Genomic DNA, 18,401 nt, shown 5'->3' with positions numbered 1-18,401 from the left:
AATGTCACTGGCTATTCTATTCCATTGTCCCACTTTATGCTAAGTATTTGAAGTTTTCAGAATGTTTAATAAACATCAAATAAGTCTGAAATCATGAGTTGTCAATATTATTACATTTCTGTAAGAGACAGGAAACGGAAAAGAAAAAAAAGTGATCTGCCTGCAATTTGTGCTTCAGAGGCAGGAGAATTTCCAAATTCAGAACTCAAGACCATGGTTTAAAAGCCAGTTTAAGGGCCACGGTGGCTCAGCAGACAAGAATGCTTGCCTGCCATGCCAGAGGACCCGGGTTCATTTCCCGGTGCCTGCCCATGTTAAAAAAAAAGCCAGTTTAAAGCATCTTGTATGAACCCCAGCCAAAACCATTCCTGTCGACCCTAAAGAACACACAGGGCTCTATCTGAGATTCTACAAAGGTTCCATGCACCACGATTATTTTCCAAAAGCCTACAACTCCAGATGGATTCCTAGGCCAGATGTGTCCTGAAACCCAGAGGGACCAGCCTCTCCAGAACATCAACTAGCTCCCATCCCCCTATCCCATATTATCAACAGCCCTTTCAAACATGAAAAAAGTTAGAATGGGCATAGCCCAAACATCCCAGAAGACTGGGTGAAAGCGCAAAGGAGAAGGAGGAGTTATAACAGAGAAGACAGGATATAATAAATGAGTATGACTGCTGAATCATTATATCGATATTTATTTTAGTCTCCAGTGTTTTGGAGCAGCTAGGAGGAACAACTTCTACTTCATGGTAAATCAACTCTACTTCATTCTTAAGCTAATATAGCAGATATCTTCTTTCTCCCAGCTTAAGCTCCCCAGCAACCCTTCCTGGTGGAGGCAGGGCTTTCCCCCATTCCAGTTCTGGCTTCCGGAAAGCTCCCCCTCCATTCTGCTGTACACGTGTGAGGCCACCCACCTTCTCAGCCTCTGCCTCACCTGGTGGTTGCTCTTGATCATTCTACTTTATCTGCTGAATACTTTGGCACCCGATCTTCTTTCATACCTACCCCAAATTCTGATAACATCTGGCCCTTCACCTACAAAACATCTGTATCCACTCAACCTCGCCTCCTTTCCTCTTAGCCCCATGTTAGAGGTCTCCCCGACTTGTCTACCTAAATCCTAAAGCTAATGGAGCGCTGCTGTGGTTCTCTGAGTTGTTCACATAGTCGCTTGTCTCAATTATCCCCTCTACTCCTGAGTCCTCTCAACACTCCCTATCAACATTTTAATACTTCTAAAAATTGATATCATTTACACACTATAAATTCATCCTTTTAAAGCCTACAACTTGGTGGTTTTCAGTATATTCACAAGGTTGAGCAATCATCATTACTCTCTATTCCAGAACGTCATCATCCCCCAGAGAAAACTCGCACCCACTTTCCCCAGTCCCTGCAACGACTAATCTATTTTCTGGCTATGGATTTGCCTGTTCTGGGCATTTCATAAAAGTCGAATCATACATATATGGCCTGTTGTGTCTAGCTTCTTTTACTTAAAATGATTTCAAGGTTCATCCATGTTATACAAATACCAGAACTTTATTCCTTTTTATGATTCAATAATATTCCATTGTATGGACATACCACATTTTGCTTATCTCTTAGATGATGGAAATCTGGAGCTATTAGGAGTTGTGCTGCTATGCACATTTGTGTACCAGTCCTTACGTGGACACGTTTTCGTTTCTCTAGAGTATATACCTAGGTTTGGAGTTGTTGGGTTATATGGTAACTTTAACTTTTTCTTTTGAAATGTTTTCAAATGCACAGGAAAGTTACAAAAATAATGCAAACCTCATTCAGAGAATTTCAACATTCCTCGCCAGACCAGCTACCCAGATCCAAAATTTTACATTTGGCCATATTTGCCATATCATTCTATCTGTGCACCTATCAATCTGTCTATTTATTAATCCATTTTCTGAATGGATTTGCTACACTTAAGTGTAGTCCTTGAATACCTAATATTGCCATGTACATTCCAAAGAACAAGGGTATTATGTAACTACCTTAAGTGCAGTTTCAAGTTCAAGAAATTTTAAAATGATATAAAGCTTACAGTCTATATTCCAATTTTTCATAAGTCCTCCTGATAATGTTCTGGTTTTTCTTTCTTTCTTTCTTTCTTTCTTTCTTTTTTTTTTTTTTTTTTTTTAGCATTTTCTCTTCTTGTTAGATCCCATCCAGGATCATGTATTGCTTTTAATTGTCATTGTGTCTTTAATTGATCCTTTTTTTTTTTTTAATTGTGGGACCCTATATACAACATAAACTCTCCCATTTCAACCACTCCCAACCATATCATCCAGTGGGATTTATCAATGCACTAGGTTGCAGTACCCTCACCATCTTCCATTACTAAAATGTTTCCATCTCCCCAAATAGAAACTCTTTATCCATCCCCTCTGGCATCTCCTAAGAGGAGGAGTAGGGAGGAGAAGAGGAAGAAGAAAACACCTTTGCCAGTCTTTGCAGATTGACATGTGCTTCTTTTGCAGAATGACCTGTGCTTCCTTCAGGGCTTATCCACAGAATGAATTTAGAGAGCAGCTCAAGGGGCCTCCCTGATCCTCTCTGCACATGCATCTTGTCTTGGGCATGAATGTGTGGTCCTATAAATCTCCCCATTTAAAAAGATACATATATCCCCTCTTCCCTAAGAACCAGTTTCCTCATGGTTTCAGACACTGGACTGTATGTCCCACAGCAAGCAATCTCTTGCCCCAGGCTTCCATTACTTAACTGCCCTCTCACAGAAATCTGTTGGAGACTTTAGTGAGCTGTCTTCTACAAGCAGGGCAAGTTCTGGGATGATGAGATCACAATGAGCATTCTGGTTCAAACCTTCAGGCTGCTACAAGAGATTGGGTCGCATATATATACTCCCAATGTGTGCACAATAGTTGATTCCCTCTTAGAACCAAGACCAAGGACCCATACTGGGAACATAAGCTGCCAAGCTGGTGGGGTAGGGGCGGGGGAGGGACCAGCCAGGGTACCACAAGATCATACCACTTTTAAGTTTTCTTTTTCTTGATTTAGCATTCACCTTGTTTCTGCAATCCTTAAATTTTTTTTCCTGGAGCTTTGGGAAGATATTTATACCTGTTCTTGCTGGTTGTTCAAAGCCTCTATGGGGGGATGGAGCCTTGAAGCTTCTCACTCTATCTCCAATGGGTGGTGCCTAAGTTTTATTTTCTGAGAAATTGTCAAACTGCATCATTTTACATTCTCATCAGCATTGAAAAGAGTTCCAATTTCTCCACATCCTCACCAACACTTGTCATTGTAAACCTTTTCAATAATAACCATCCTAGTGGGTGTGAAGTGGTATCCCATTGTGGTTTTGATTTGCATTTCCCTAATGACTAATGATGTGGAACATCTTTTCATGTGCTTCTTTTCCTTTGGCATATCTTTTTTGGAGAAATGTCTATCAAAGTCTTTTGCCCATTTTTAAATTGGGTTATTTGCCTTTTTTACTTAAAGATGCTCAAGTCTCTACCATTTTAAAGCAAACCAACCCTCGGTAAACTCCAAATCCCTGATACTAAATTTCTGTCGCTGGAAAAATTTCTTGAAAGGATTCTCTATACTTGTTTTCACCTACTCCCTTGCCAAACTATTGCAATCTGCTTCCTGAACCCGACAGTTTGCTGAATCTGCCCTAGGCACATCACCAGTGGCTGCTCTGTTACTAAATTTAACAGACATTTCTTAATTCTTTTTTTTCACATGGGCAGGCACCGGGAATCGAACCCGGGTCCTCGGGCATGGCAGGCAAGCACTCTTACCTGCTGAGCCACCGTGGCCCGCCCATTGTTTTTTTTTTTTTTTTCATTTCTTAATTCTTAACTCTTTTTTAACGTTTGGACTGTGGTGGCTTGGAGTTATGTAGCCCAGAAAACTATGTTTTTAATCTTAATCCATTCCTGTGAGTGTGAATCAACTGCAAATAGGACATATGGATGAGGTTACTTCAGTTAAGGTGTGGCCCAACTGAATCAGAACAGGCCTTTATTTTATTACTGGAAGTGTTACAGAGAAGCAGCAGCCACAGGGAGCTGCCAGAAGTTGGAAGTCAACAGAGCTCAGAATAGAAAGGATAAGGTGCCACCATGTACATTGGGGAAGTCAAGGAACCCCAAAGACTGTCAAACATCCAGAAAATACTGATCCCGGGAGGAAGCAAGGCTTCTAGTCTCTGAAACAGTGAGCCAATAAGTTCCTGTTGTTAAGCCAACCCTTTGTACGCTATTTGATTCAGTAGCTCGGAAACTAAAACATACCCTTCTGTCTTTACTGAAAACGTAGAAAACTCTGGTTTAAGATGCCGCATGCTCCTAATATTTCTCATACGTCTCTGGCTGCTCCTTCTTCATTGTGGACTTCGCTTATTCTGCTCATTCTTCCAGATTTTGTCCTCACTCTTATTTTCCACCTCTAAATGGTGGCACCAGTCAATTGCATTCATTTCTGTGGCTTCAATTTCCCCTTTGCACTGCTGACTCCTAAACCTAATTTCTATCTCCTGCCTGGACTTCCATCCTGTGCTCCTGGTTTGTCCATCTCACTGTCTAATCAGCATTTGTCTTGGACTTCCATCCAATCCTTGAATTTTACATATCCCAAACCAAAGTTGTATCTTTGCCGCTCACACTCTGGCCCTTCCTAAGGTGGAAATGACAGCAACTGCTCACTTCTGTAGACTTCACTGGCATGAGCCCACTGCCTTTATCTGGCTGCCCTAGCCCACAGCATCATCTTTTCTTAACATGATGACCACAGCATCCTCTGATTGGTCTCCCCACCCCACGTCTCTCCACACTGTGGCCAGAGATCTTTCTGACAAGCAAATCTCACCATGTTATTCCATCGCTTACAGGATCCGCTGTGAGAGACAGAATTACTGCAGCTTTGGAGTCAGACACACTTGGGTTTGAATCTTAGCATCACTAACTTACTGTCTGCAAGATCGTGAGGGAGTTATTTAACTTCTCTGTGTTATCGATTCCTCATTTGGGGAAAATTAGAAATAAGAAATCTAAGATATAATATATATTATATAAAATATATATTATATTATGCCTTAGATATATATAATATTATGTCTTAGATTTTTCATTTGGGGAAAATGAGAAATCGATGACACAGAGAAGTTATAGGGCCACATAGGGTCACAAAGAATACCATATTAAGTGCTCAGTACATTTGCACTATTTATTTCAATTAAAATCTTTCAATTGAGGCAAATCAGTGAACCCCACTTTCACTCTAACACGTGGGAATTTAAATGGATGACTTCAATAAACTCTTTTAAGCCAAGACTCCTTTGGAGACAAATCTGACAATCTACTGCAGCTCCACTCTACTAGTCTGTCAATTTCAATGCCAAAAATTAGAAGTATCTGGCGAGGAGGCAGCAGTAGGTGAGGATGGAGTTCCAAAACGAGAACCCGGCGCCACAAAACCTGACAGTTGGCTCCGCTGCCCGTCCCGGCCCTGCGGCGGGAAACGGCTGACCCAGGGCTTCGCCCCAGACCAGTTCACCCGGCCCCAGTCCCCGCGCCCATCGCCGCAGCCGGGCTCAGCTGACCCGCAGCCTTAGATCCCAAAAGAAGAGGAGACACCGCCGGACCGCAAACCCGCAGGGCCACCTCGGCCCAGCGCTCACCGTCTCCCTCGCCCCGCCCCGCGGGCCCCGCTGCGGGTCCCCCCGCCCGGCCCCGGGACACCGCCCCGGATCGCGGCACTCACCTTGAAGGACATCCTGCACATGTCCGCGCCGCGCCTCCCAGGCCCGGCGGCCGCCCAGCGGAGCCCGCGCGCTTCCGGCCGGGCGCCGTCCTCTCCTCCCCTCTCCCCTCCCTCCCAGGCCCTGCCCTCCTAGCCGGTGGCGCAGAGGGGCGGCCTCCCCGGCGTCGCGCGCTCGCTCCGCACACAGGGCGGGCGGGGCCGCCGGAGGACTGGCGAGGGGCCCGGGGAGCGACTGTTGCCGGACGCTTGCGTGCGTGGGGCTTGGGGGATGCTCAGTTTCCGGGCGCTGGGGGCGGAGAGGGTGTCTCTCTGTCCCGGGGTGCTGGGCTGGGGGTGGGCGCCCGGTCCCCAGGCACTGGGTGTGTGTGTTCGGGGGTGCTCGGTTCCCGCTTACTGGGGCGCGGGACAAGGGTGGGCCGCTGGGGACGAGGATAGGGCGCTTGGTCCCCAGGACGGCACTTGATCCTCGGGGCCGGGATGCGGGGAGCGGGGACGCGGGGCGCGGCCGTGCGCGCCTGGGCCGCGGGCACCCGCGCGGGTCAGGGCATCCCCAGCCACACACTCTCGTCGCGCACGCACACACCGCGCACGAGGTGCAGTAACACAGTTAACACTCCACGCAACGTGCCCCCCCCTCCACATACCTAATGCACACACCAAACTCCACACGTCCCGTCCACATTCCACTTTCCACACACACACACACCCCTCCACACCCACGTCCACATATACACACGCCTCACATCCACGCGCACACTCCAGACTGCACACATTGTACACGTCCTGCACAGCACTTTCCACACTTACGTCCCTGTATACACCCTCCTCCAACATGCATGTGCAACACACATCCTCCAAAAGCCTTCATTACAGCACATATTACAATGTTGTAAATAAAAAATGAGAAAAAAATTCGCCCAGCATCCCACCACCCTTTAGAATAGCTGTTTTTATTTTTTTGCATTTTCCCCCGTTTTTCTAGGTTTTCTTTTCTTTTCTCTTCCTTGTCTTTTCTAAGAATTTGTTTTTCCTTCCGGGGAAAAGATCTGGGAAACAAGCCTTTTGATTGCACGAGCAATAGGTGCTGTTTTCCTTTTTGAAGGAGAATGGCAAATTTTGAAATATAATCATATTCCTCCTTGGCCCTCTGCTCAGCACCTGAGTGCAGCGCTGCAGGAGTCGGGGCAAGACGTTCCTTTCCACCGGCTACGGGGTTTCTCACACATACAGTTTGCTTCCTGTCCAGTGTTAGTTTGGGGGAAGTAAAAATTGGACAGTCATGTATTATTATTATTAGGTTAAAAATATATTGCACTTAAAATATATATGTATTGCATTTAAGGTGTATGGAAATGTATTGGTAATAGTGGTGATAACATGAATGTAAGTGACAGCACTTAACTGAATGTGTGAATGTGGTTAAAAGGGGAGATTTTAGGTGGTATGTATGTTACTAGAAAAAAAAATTGAAACAACAACAAAACAGGTCTGTACAACACAGTGAACCCTATTGTAAACAATGATCTAAATTTAATAGTACTATTATAAATGTTATTTCATGGTTTGTAACAAATTACTGCACTAATGCTAGGTTTTAAAAATAGGGTAGTACATGGGAACTGTAAAATAATAAAATGAAAATTAAAAAAATACTGCATTTAAAGTGTAAAAGGCAGCAATAATTTTGTAGAAAGTTCAAATGCTAAGGTAAAAGTGGGTATCTCCTCTCCTCACACTAGAAGAATCCACTCCTCCCCTCACCTGTTTGTGCCTCCTCCTACCTTAACTGAATTTACAATGAATATTTGAGTTAAAGAATACAACTACAACTAAAAATTAATAACGACAATTAAAATGTTTCTTTATGTATGAATTGTATTACTTTGTGTTTAAGATAATTTTAAAATAAGGTCATTCCAAAATTTGTTAGAAAATTCCAATTTTTAAATCAAGAAAGACGGAACATTTTTTTCCTTGCCTCCTGGGTCTATATGTATGACAATTTTGAAGTTGCTGCATGACATTATTATATAAGACCAAGCATGGGAGGTTTTGCTGTAACAGTTTTGAGAAAGTAGCAGGTAAAGGGGAAAGAACTAACATTTCAAGTGCTTTCTATATATCAGGTGCTTCCTTATAAAACGTGTAGGAGGTAGGTATTATGCCCTTTCCGCAGATGATAAAACTGGGGTTCCTAGATAAGAAGTAATGTGCTAAGTGATAGGGCTAGACCTTTAACTAAGTCTGCCTGGCTCCTAAGCCTGTTTTCTTTCATCCCACTCTGGCGATTTGAAGATGTTTTTGACAGTGGGTCTCTGGCCAGGTTGCGGATGGGTTCTGGTCAAAGTCACTGGAAAGAATGTGATGTACACCTTCACACACCCCTGGCTAACCCTATCCTCACAGAAAAGCTCCCAACAGAATAGTCCCCTCACCCCCATCCCCACTCATGACCAGGTAGCTACTTCTAAAATGTCCCTCTCCAGAACTTACTGGCAACCCACCCGGAGCTGACATGTGAAATTAAACCTGCCTGGCCCCACCATCCCCATCCAAATGAGTGTTCACCATCTCAACAGGGCGTCTCCACCCTTGTCAGAGAACCTTCTTCCATCCTTGTACTTCTCTTCTGTCTGCCCTAACCCCAATCCTGCCCTAATCATGGCATCGCTTCCAGCACCAGGTCCTCTGTCTCCACTCTGCTCCTGTTACCCGACAAAGGTGGTGAATTCTTTGCCCAATGTACTCAATGACCAATTTCTGAGACACTAGGGTTTCAAAGAGGGGATGAGTTTATTGCTAGTTGCAAAGCAAGAGAGCAGATGACCTATTAGCCCAAAAATCTGTCTCCCTGCACTGCAGTAATTCTGATAGTTTTATAGTATCAGAAGATGGGCAAGTTTTAAGAGAATGAGCACAATGGCTCCAGATGGTGTAATTAGAGGTGATCTAATTATTGGGCATGTACAGATTGATTACATGCTTAGTCAAAGAATGTATGTAAGAAAATGGTGGCCTTCACATGATGATGGGTGTGATTTTTAAAAATTATTTTAATTAATATATATTATATATTCACATACCATGTAATCATCCAAAGTGTATAATTAATGATTCACAATATCATGATATAGCTGTGCATATATTGTCACAATCGACTTTTTTTCTTTTTTGTGAAAAATAACATATATAAAAAAGCAGTAAATTTCAAAGCACTTTGCAACAATTAGTTGTAGAAGAGATTTCAGAGTTTGGTTTGGATTACCATTCCACAATTTTAGGTTTTTAGTATTATAGTGAGGTATAGGTCATTAAAGATTAACATCTGAGCTAGGGCATATGTCAGGCGAGCCCGTTTTGATTAAATCCAGCTTCGATTATCATGATAAGTCTGGAATTGGGGTGTGTTAGTTCTGGGTTGACCCAGGCCCTCTATTAAGAAACATTAGGGGCTCTCTTTCGTGACCATAAGACTCCAAAAGTGGAAAACCAGAAAAAATGGGTAGAAGTGAGGGTCAGTCACAAGGTTTTTACAATCACAAGGGCACAAGATAAAGGCTATACAATCATTATCAGAGATTAAGTCAGCTGGATTCCAGTTCAGTGATTTCAGGTATTTCCCTCTGTCCACACTTATAAACCAGAAAGCAAAAAGGAATATCTATACAATGATTCAGCAACCACAATCATCCCTTAAATCCTCACTTTTCGGTTATACTCCTCAGCCATCTCTCGCCTGACTTTGCAGAGCTCTTGCCACAATCCCACTCCTCACCATGTCCCTTAGCCCTTGATGCCACATGGGGTCTGATGTCTTCAACCTCATCTATCCCTTTTGACTCCTCCATCAGAGTTTAAATTCTTCAAGGCTAGACCCTGTGTCTTACATATCTTTCATTTTCTCTAGGTGGTCAGTTTATACTTAGAGATACAGTAAGTGGTCAAAACATTAATTGTTGATTTATTAAAAGATGAAAGGGCCTGCATTTTCCATATTTTCACATCAGAAAGCCCGCCACTCCTAACCACAGACCTGCACTACTGAAAAGCATAGATGTCTTCATTCATCTCAGATGAGACCATCTTCGTTATTGCCTTCTGTTCACACCAGCACAGAAAGAGGCTCCAGTTGTTTTGGCCTTGATCTTGCATTGTCCCAGTCTCTGCTGTACTTGCCCTAGACAGAACCGTGAAGTAGGTCAAGCTGATCTTCTGAGCCCTCTCCCTGTTCTTTTTATCATCAGGTACCTTCACTCTGACCCTAAACCTAACCCTAACCCTAAACTTAGCCCTAACCCTAACCCTAACCTTAACCCTGCCCTGACCATCTTGTCTGTCTACATTTCCTATCTACTTTCCCACTCCACATTCCCCAGGTGGTTAGCTTATCTCAGTATGGACTGGCATTTGTGCTAGACCAGGCTCTATGCAGTGGGGAGTGTAGCAGACACAGCATTGATCATTTTACCCCCACATCCATTGTCCCTTCCTTTTCCCTATAGGAATGCCTCTCCACCTAACAATGTGCTTCATTGGAACTGGGTCCCTACTCTGTCCAATGCTGTCGGATCTAAACTGGTGATAGTGCCTGGATTAAGTGGGAACAAGGGACAACATCTGATCTCTGAGACATGAGAGGAGCTATATTGGAGCCTTCTGAGAATGGTTTCATCATATCTAAGAGAGATATCCAAGAAGAGATAGCTCTTTCTTCCTTGGAATGCTGTCTTGTATAGACATGATGCCTGGAATCACTGCAGCTGCCTTATGACCATGAGGGAAGTTGTCGCCTGAGGAGAGCAGGGCAGACAGATAGAGTCACCGAGACCCTGCATTGAGCAACCTGGGCTTGCCCTGCCACTGGATTTGTTGTTTAAAACACTTTCAGTTGGTTTCTCTAGAAGTTTCACATGAAAGTATTTTGGGTGAGAATGGAAGCAAGGGGTGGGGGACAAAGGGTCAGGAACTTACCTCATGTTGATTAATGTCTATATGTGCAGGCGTTTGGAATGTGCCATTGACTTTTATTCTAATTTCAATCTAATGTGGAAGCCATTACTCATGATGAAATTGAGACACAGGATGGGTAAGAAACTTGATCACGGAGTAAGGAAGGAAGGAATCGGGATTTGAACCCAGGACAACGTGAGTAAAGCCCCTTCTCTCTCCACTATGGTACTCACCAGGTTTGTAAACAAATGCTTGTTGAGTAAATGCCAGAATGAATTGACCTGTTCTGCATTTTTCAGCTTTAGAATTAGGGATAATATACCTCAGAATAAATGAATTGCAGATGGGTGCTAATAAAAGGGACTGGAACACTAAATCCAATGATTCACACGGAGTTTTTTTGGGGTGGTGGTGGTGCATGGGTTGGGAATCCAATCGGGGTCTCCCGTGTGGCAGGCGAGCATTCTACCCCACCCATGTACCCAACGCCTACAGACTTTGATGATTGCTTTTGATAGGAAATATTCCTACCTTTGTGGTCTACACAATAAAAATTCTGATGGTGAAAGTTTTAGCCTATTGAAGTTTACTTTTTCTGATTAAAAGTCCAGAATAATGATAATGGAATAAAGCAGAAGGTAAAAATGACCTGCAATGCAACTTCCCACTTGCTAAATAGAGCCCTGATACTTCTCTAAGCATGTAGTAGCATAATTGGCATCCTGTGGCTCTTGCTTTTTTACTAAGGATGATAATGTGAACATTTTCCTCTGGCGTTAACATTTCTTTGAATATCTTGCTTTTAATGGCTGTATTTAAAATATGTGTATACTATCATTTATTTAATCTTTCTCCCATTGTAAGACATTTAAGTTGTTTTTGGTTTCTGCTATCAAAAATGATACAAAAATCGTTATTTTTTACTTAAATTTTATGCACATTTCTGATTACAACCCTTGGTAAACTTCTAGAATTCTAGGAGGCAAGATAGAGATTATGAATGGATCCGACAGCATGGGTTCCCGCTTACTATGCTTGAGCTAGCTACTGCCACTACCAAATGTCTAACCTGCCAACAAAGGGGGCTTATACTGAATCCCCAGTATGCCATCATCCCTCATGGCAATCACTTGGTCTCTTGGCAAATTGACTGTATTTGACACTTTACACCCTGGAAAGAGCAGCTATTTATTTTGTCAGGAATAGAAACACATTCCAGATATGGGTCTGCCATTCCTGCTTATGGGCCTCAGCCAAACTCACGACCTCAGGGCTGAGGGACTACTTATTCCACTAGTAGAGTATCCCAAATAATGTTATGTCAAATCAAAGGACACCCACTTTACAGCAAAAGAAGTGTAAGTGTGGGCTCAAGACCGTGGTATCCCACCAGTCACATTTCATATGGCATCACCTAAGGCTGATCACCCAGTAGGGTATAGGAGTGGCCTGTGGAAGGTATAGCTAAAGCACTAACTTGGAGATGATATTTTTGCAAACATAAGTCACCATCCTCCATGACACAATTATGCAACTGAGAAGTTAGAATTGATGGGATGATTATCATTGCTGAATCGTTATATAGATATTCCTTTTTGCTTTCTGGTATATCATACAGAGAGAAATACCTGAAATTGTAATCCAGCTGCCTTGACCGCTGATAATGATTGTAGAGCCTTTATCTTGTACCCTCGTGATTGTAAAAATCTTGTAACTAACCTTTATTTGTACACTTCTTATCCAGTTTTTCAATTTTAGAGTCTTATGATCCCTAAAAACAGCCCCTAATATTTATTAATGAAGGGCTGGTCAGCCCAGAGCTAACCCACCCCAATTCAAACGTTATCTTGATAACCGAAGCTGGATTTAACCAAGGTGGGCCCACCTGATCTGCGCAGTAGCTGATACTTCAACCTGTAAGTGAGCTATACCTCATTATAATACTAAAAATCACGCCCATCATCATATTAAGGCTGCCATTTTCTTATGTATGTTTTTTTATTAAGCATGTAGCCAGTCTGCTCAGGCTCAATATTTAGAACACCTCCAATTACATCTTCTGGAGCTATTGTGCTCACTATCTTAAAGCCTGCCAGATTTTTTGATTCTATAATACTACCATAATTACTGCAATTCCAGGTGACAGATTTTTGAGCCAATGGACCATCTGCTCTCCTGCTTCATGCCTACCAATAAATTCTTTCTCTCTTTGAAGGCCCGGTGTTCTAGTTTGCTAGCTGCTGGAATGCAATATACCAGAAATGGAATGGCTTTTAAAAAGGGGAATTTAATGAGTTGCTAGTTTACAGTTCTAAGTCCGAGAAAATGTCCCCATTACAACAAATCTATAGTAATGTCCAATCAAAGGCATCCAGGGAAAGATATCTTGGTTCAAGAAGGCCGATGACGTTCAGGGTTTCTCTCTTAAGTGAGAAGGCACATGGCGAACACAGTCAGGGCTTCTCTCTCAGCTGGAAGGGCACATGGTGAACATGGCGTCATCTGCTAGCTTTCTTTCCTGGCTTCCTATTTCATGAAGCTCCCCAAGGTGTCTTCCTTCTTCATCTCCAAAGGTCACTGGCTGGTGGACTCTCTGCTTTGTAGTGTTGCTCTCTCTGAATCTCTCATTCTCCAAAATATTTCCTCTTTTATAGGACTTCAGAAACTAATCAAGACCCACTCAAATGGGTGGAGACATGTCATCCCCTAATCCAGTTTAACAACCATTCTTAACTAAATCTCATCAATAAGGGAGATGATCTCATTACAGTTTCAAACATACAGTACTGAATAGAGATTATTCTACTTTTATGAAATGGGATTTATATTAAAACATGGCTTTTCTTAGGGGGCATGCTTCCTTTCAAACCAGCACACCCGGTGTCTCAGGAATTGGTCATTGAGTACTGGGCAAAGAATCCACCATCTTTGTCTAGTAACAATTACAGCTCAAATGAAAGACCTTTCAATGGTGCCATGATCCTAACAGAAAGAAAATGTGGGTCTGAAGGCCAAGGGGCTAGAAGAAAGAATGGCCCCATTTGCCATCATTCTCAATGATCCACTTGGAGAATTTATGTTTTTTTTTCCTGAAACTCTAAGCTCTGCCATGCACGTGGATAGAGTGAATTTGCCTTGGAAGCAGAGAGTGGGAGAAGGAGTGTTGCTGCCTTGGGCCTTGGAGAGAATGGAGCACATTCTTTGGGGATAGAGAGAGCTTTTCTGCCACCCCATTGTTCTGAGGGGGTTGAGCATGTGCCCTGGAGATGGCAGAGTTCAGGTGCTGCCTCGATGCTTGGAGTGGGTTGGGCTGAGAAAAAAGTGGTCTCCCCCAAATTCACCCCAGCATTTGGAGAGAACCGGGCTACTGTGTAAGCCCTTGGAAAGGGTAGGAAAAAGCTCCAAGGATAATAAATGACTCTCAGACTTTGAAATCTAATGGAGTTTGCCCTGCAGGTTTTTGAAACTGTTTGAGTCCTGTGACCTCTGTTTTCCTTTTGATTTCTCCCTATGGCAATGGGAACATGTATCCTATGACTGTTCCTGCTTTGTATATTGGAAACAGATAACTTGTTCTGAGTTTCACAGGACAACAGCCAGAGGAGGATTTTTGCCTTAAGACAGACCATGCCTCTAACTGACTTTGATGAGATATTTGTACTGTTTTTGACTTTGTTTTGTATTTGTATTGTTACTGTAATTGTTTAAGGCTTTTTGATGTTGTGATGAAATCAGTTTATTTTGTATATGGAAAGAACATGTCTTTTCGGGTTCTGGAGGGTGAAATGCGCTGGTTTGAGGCTGTTATGTGCCCCAGAAAAGCCATGTACTTGATCCCAATCCAACCTTGTGGGGGCAGTCCTATTGTTCGGGTGTAATCTTTCTTATTAAGTTGTTTCCATGGAGGTGTAACCCCCCCACCCAATTATGGGTGGAACCTTTTGATTAAGTGGTTTCCATGGAGCTGTGTATCTGCCCATTCAAGGTACATTTTAATCTGCTTACTGGAGTCCTTTAAGAGGAAACCATTTTGGAATAAAACTCAGAGCCGATACAAACAGAGACAGCTGAAGATGCAGAAAGAAAATGCCCCCCAGGAAGCCATTTGGAACTAGAAGCCAGGAAAGAAAGCCAGCAGAAGATGCCACGTGCTTTCCCAATATGATAAGGAAACTCTTAAGGCCATTGGCCTTTTCTTCAGAGTCAAGGTATCTATCCCTGGATGACTTAGTTTAGACATTCTTTTGGCCTTAGAACTGCAAACTTGTAACTTAACAAATCCCTTTTATAAAAGCCAACTCATTTCTGGTATACTGCGTTCTGGCAGTATTAGCAAACTAAAACAGGGTGGACAATGCTTACTTGGGGGTCAGTTGCCTTAGGCACTGCCCCTTCAAATGCTTGTAATTTAAGGGTTGTGCTGAACTATGAGCCCTACACACCAGGATTTCAGTGGACAGAGCTCTGGCATAGAGATGCCAGCTCTAGGAGCCCTAATAATCTGGTCAGATGTCTAGATTTTTGCCTGAGGTGTTTGATTTTCATTGGGATGTTTGGCATTATTGTGTAACTCTCTTAGCTTCCTTGGCTTCCAACATTTGTTTAAGGAGAGTCTGGGTTAATAATTGGAAAATACCCTACCTCTAATCTGGCACTTGGGAATACAAGAATCTATTATAGATGGGCCTAGGAGAGACGCATCATAACTAAAGCTGCCTTTAGCATTCCACTGAGGCTTTAAAGTATCCATGCAAGAGAATTATCCCTTAATGTACTGGAAATCCTGAACGCTGACCAGCTAAAATCTCAGTCCTTACATTCTACTACCACAATGCTAAACCCATAAGAGATGAAATGTGGCAGACATGTACACACAGAATTAGTTTTAAATTATTTGCAAAGTTTGTGCTTGTTTCACATAATAGTTGAAACCAATTGAACCAAAACCATTTAAGAGAAAACCAAAAAAAAAAAACGGATTCAGTCCTTAGGGAAAATGGACTAGAAGACTCCCATGCTATGGAAATTCTCTTACAGCCTTCCGTGGGAGCAGAAGTAGAATTCAAATTTATTTTTGCTTGCAGAGAAAATAGATTCCCCCTGCTTCAGTAGAAAATGCAGATTATGATGCTTTTATTAACATTTGACTTTAGGGCCCTTGTTTGGAAACTACATAGTAATGTACCAAACTGTATTTAAAAAATTGTTTATCCCAAATGTGGTGGAGGCCACAAACTTTCAGGGACAGCTTCTATATAGGGGAGGGGCTTCTTATAGCTTAAAGGTAAAAGGGCAGCTGAGGTGTATAGGAAATTCAGGGAGCCTTAGAGCAACATGGGGTCAGAATTTGTGTTTACCTCATTCTCTTCTCAGCCCTAATGCCAAGGCTAGCACCCAGCCCAAGGTAGGTGCTTGCTGAGTATTTATGAATGAAGGAACAAATTCTCACAGATTATCTGAGGAGCCAAGAGCTTCTCCCATATGGAGAAAAAGCTTTTGATGTTCTTTTCTCTCATGAGATTTGGAGCCCACATTTGCGTAGATCTTTTCTTATTCAGGAATCTCAGGCACATGACCATTAGCTTCGGCAATGAGGCCCTTGGGCAGACAACGATAAAAAGCATATCCCTATTTCTGCGTGAGGGGATACTGCCTGGCAGAACAATCTACCTACTGGGCTGAAGGCAGAGTCTCCCCATCACTTAAACAAAGGATGTCTCATCACTGGTTCCCAACACGGGGATGGAAGCTACCTTAGGTGCCTAAACATATGGCCGAAGGGCTGTGACTGTGTGTGTTTTAGGTTAATTGATCCTCCGTGTATGTATGTGGGGTGGGGCAGGGAGGGCTCTGGAATTCTGGAGTTGAACAGAGGACGCTGTGCTTGCACAGGATGCCCCACACTCCCTGATCTCTCCAGGGCACAGCTCAAACTAAGCTCAGGCCACTGTCTTTGTCGTGCTCTCCCAGCATTAGTGCCTTTTATGTGGCTCTAGAATTTCCATCTCCCTCAGCAAGTAGATGGTGAAGGGGTTGAAGAAGGAACTGTAAACAAAGAATGGAAGGGCATGGGAAGAAATTTAAGTGCGTTTACTGGAAGGAGAAATATTCTTAGAAGCTCACAGAAGGACCACAACCAAATATAGCTTCTAGACTAAACAGTTTCTTCTTCGAATGACATCTGCCAATAATCTGGTGCCAATCATAGGACATTGTGGTGATGTACCAATCTTAGAATGGGGCTAATGCCCCAGACTGTTCCATAGGCAAGTCTTGTTAACCTGGGTCTTAATCCAGGGTCAAGTCTGGCTCGCTGAGGGACAGGGAGCCTGGGACCTCCCAACAGAAAGTGAGAGGAAGAGGCCTGACAGAGGTGCAGTGTCCCGGGAGTCTGGCGGATGACAGTAGGTGATGGCTAAGGTGGACCAGTGGAACAGAGGAGCTTGGAGCAGTGAGAGCTTCCATAGATCTTCTCACAGGCCCTCCAAGACTTCAGGGCTCTGGCAGGGTCAAAAAGTGGGCAGCAGAGAACAATGTACATCAAAGAAGATGACCTGAAAGAAGCATGGATGGAGGTACAAGGACTGCTGTTTGATAGCAAGAGCAAAACCAGTTTCCAGACTCTGAAAAATTCGATCCCAGGAATTGTTTTAGTCAGGAATTTGATGCAGTGGGTCAAGACCTGTATCAAGACTGGGGCATGAGAATCACAAGAGCTAGATAAAATTGCATACTATGTGCTGCATGGCCTTGGGCCCTTTGAAATTATTACTTCATGCAGTATTCACAATTCTTATGATTTGGGTAAAATTAATACCCCGAATTTCATATGAAGAGCCTGAGATTTAAAGAGGTTAAATAACTTGCCCAAAGTCACAGGGTCATGTAAATTGATAGATAGGGGAGCTGGGGCTTCAGCCTACATTTGTAACTCTAGAGCTTGGGGGCTTAACCATTATGCTACACTTAATTGATATTGAAATTCAACTGGGTGGGGTGGGAGCCGAGCCTGCAGCAGACATGTTCACATACTGTGTCATTTAACCTTTATAATATCCTCGTCCTTGTTGTTTTCACTCTTTTTTTTTTTTTTCCAGATGAGAGATCTGAAGCCCACAGAGACTAAGCATCTTGCCGACGATAACCCTGAAGGAAGCAATTGCCTAATTATGGGCCTGGGCATATATCAGAGCAAAGCCAGCAAGCAGCAAGTCTGCCCTGAGACTGATGTGCCAGGGAGAAGGAAGAGGCCTAAAAAATTAAAGATAGGCTAAAATCTGAGTTAGTAAAGGTCCTCTATAATAGAGAGCAATTTTGGAGATCCACAACTTCAGGAAATATGATTTCCTTCACTAAGTATTGGGAGTGTTCTTTTACCTGATATAACCCAATGGTACATTTATCCTTTGTAATGAATGAGTCATGAATTTAATCCTTATATTGAGTTCATATTATTAAACCAACTACCTTACACCCATCATTCTGCTCAGAGGGATCTGAATCAATAGGAGCTATTATGGAGTAAGAGAAAGCTAAAATTAACTTTAGCATAAGTGTCATTTCTTTTGAGTTGTTTAAACTTGGGTGCAATTACTCATCCCAAGCCTAGAGAATTAGGCAGGTTATTTCATGCTCTTTTAACAAGGTTGCAAAACTCTGACTTTTTGTATTTGTTCTACATA

The 18,401-nt window shown here is 42.9% G+C and overlaps 1 protein-coding gene across 3 annotated transcripts in view; it reads right to left on the bottom strand.

The window, feature by feature from the left end:
* ANKRD29 (ankyrin repeat domain 29) overlaps window positions 1–5,834 on the bottom strand; it is a 55,997-nt gene extending 50,163 nt beyond the window's left edge. For 2 of the 3 annotated variants that reach the window (XM_077135791.1, XM_077135792.1), the window contains exon 1: window positions 5,770–5,834. In XM_077135791.1, coding sequence (XP_076991906.1) covers window positions 5,770–5,790 — 21 coding nt within the window. In that variant the 5' untranslated portion in view covers window positions 5,791–5,834. The remainder of the gene's footprint in view (window positions 1–5,769) is intronic. The other variant, XM_077135793.1, reaches the window with a different exon arrangement.
* Window positions 5,835–18,401: the final 12,567 nt, after the last annotated feature.

This window comes from Tamandua tetradactyla, chromosome 18 (assembly GCF_023851605.1).
Source record: "Tamandua tetradactyla isolate mTamTet1 chromosome 18, mTamTet1.pri, whole genome shotgun sequence".
Lineage (NCBI taxonomy): Eukaryota > Metazoa > Chordata > Mammalia > Pilosa > Myrmecophagidae > Tamandua > Tamandua tetradactyla.
This window is presented reverse-complemented; position numbering and strand designations above follow the sequence as displayed.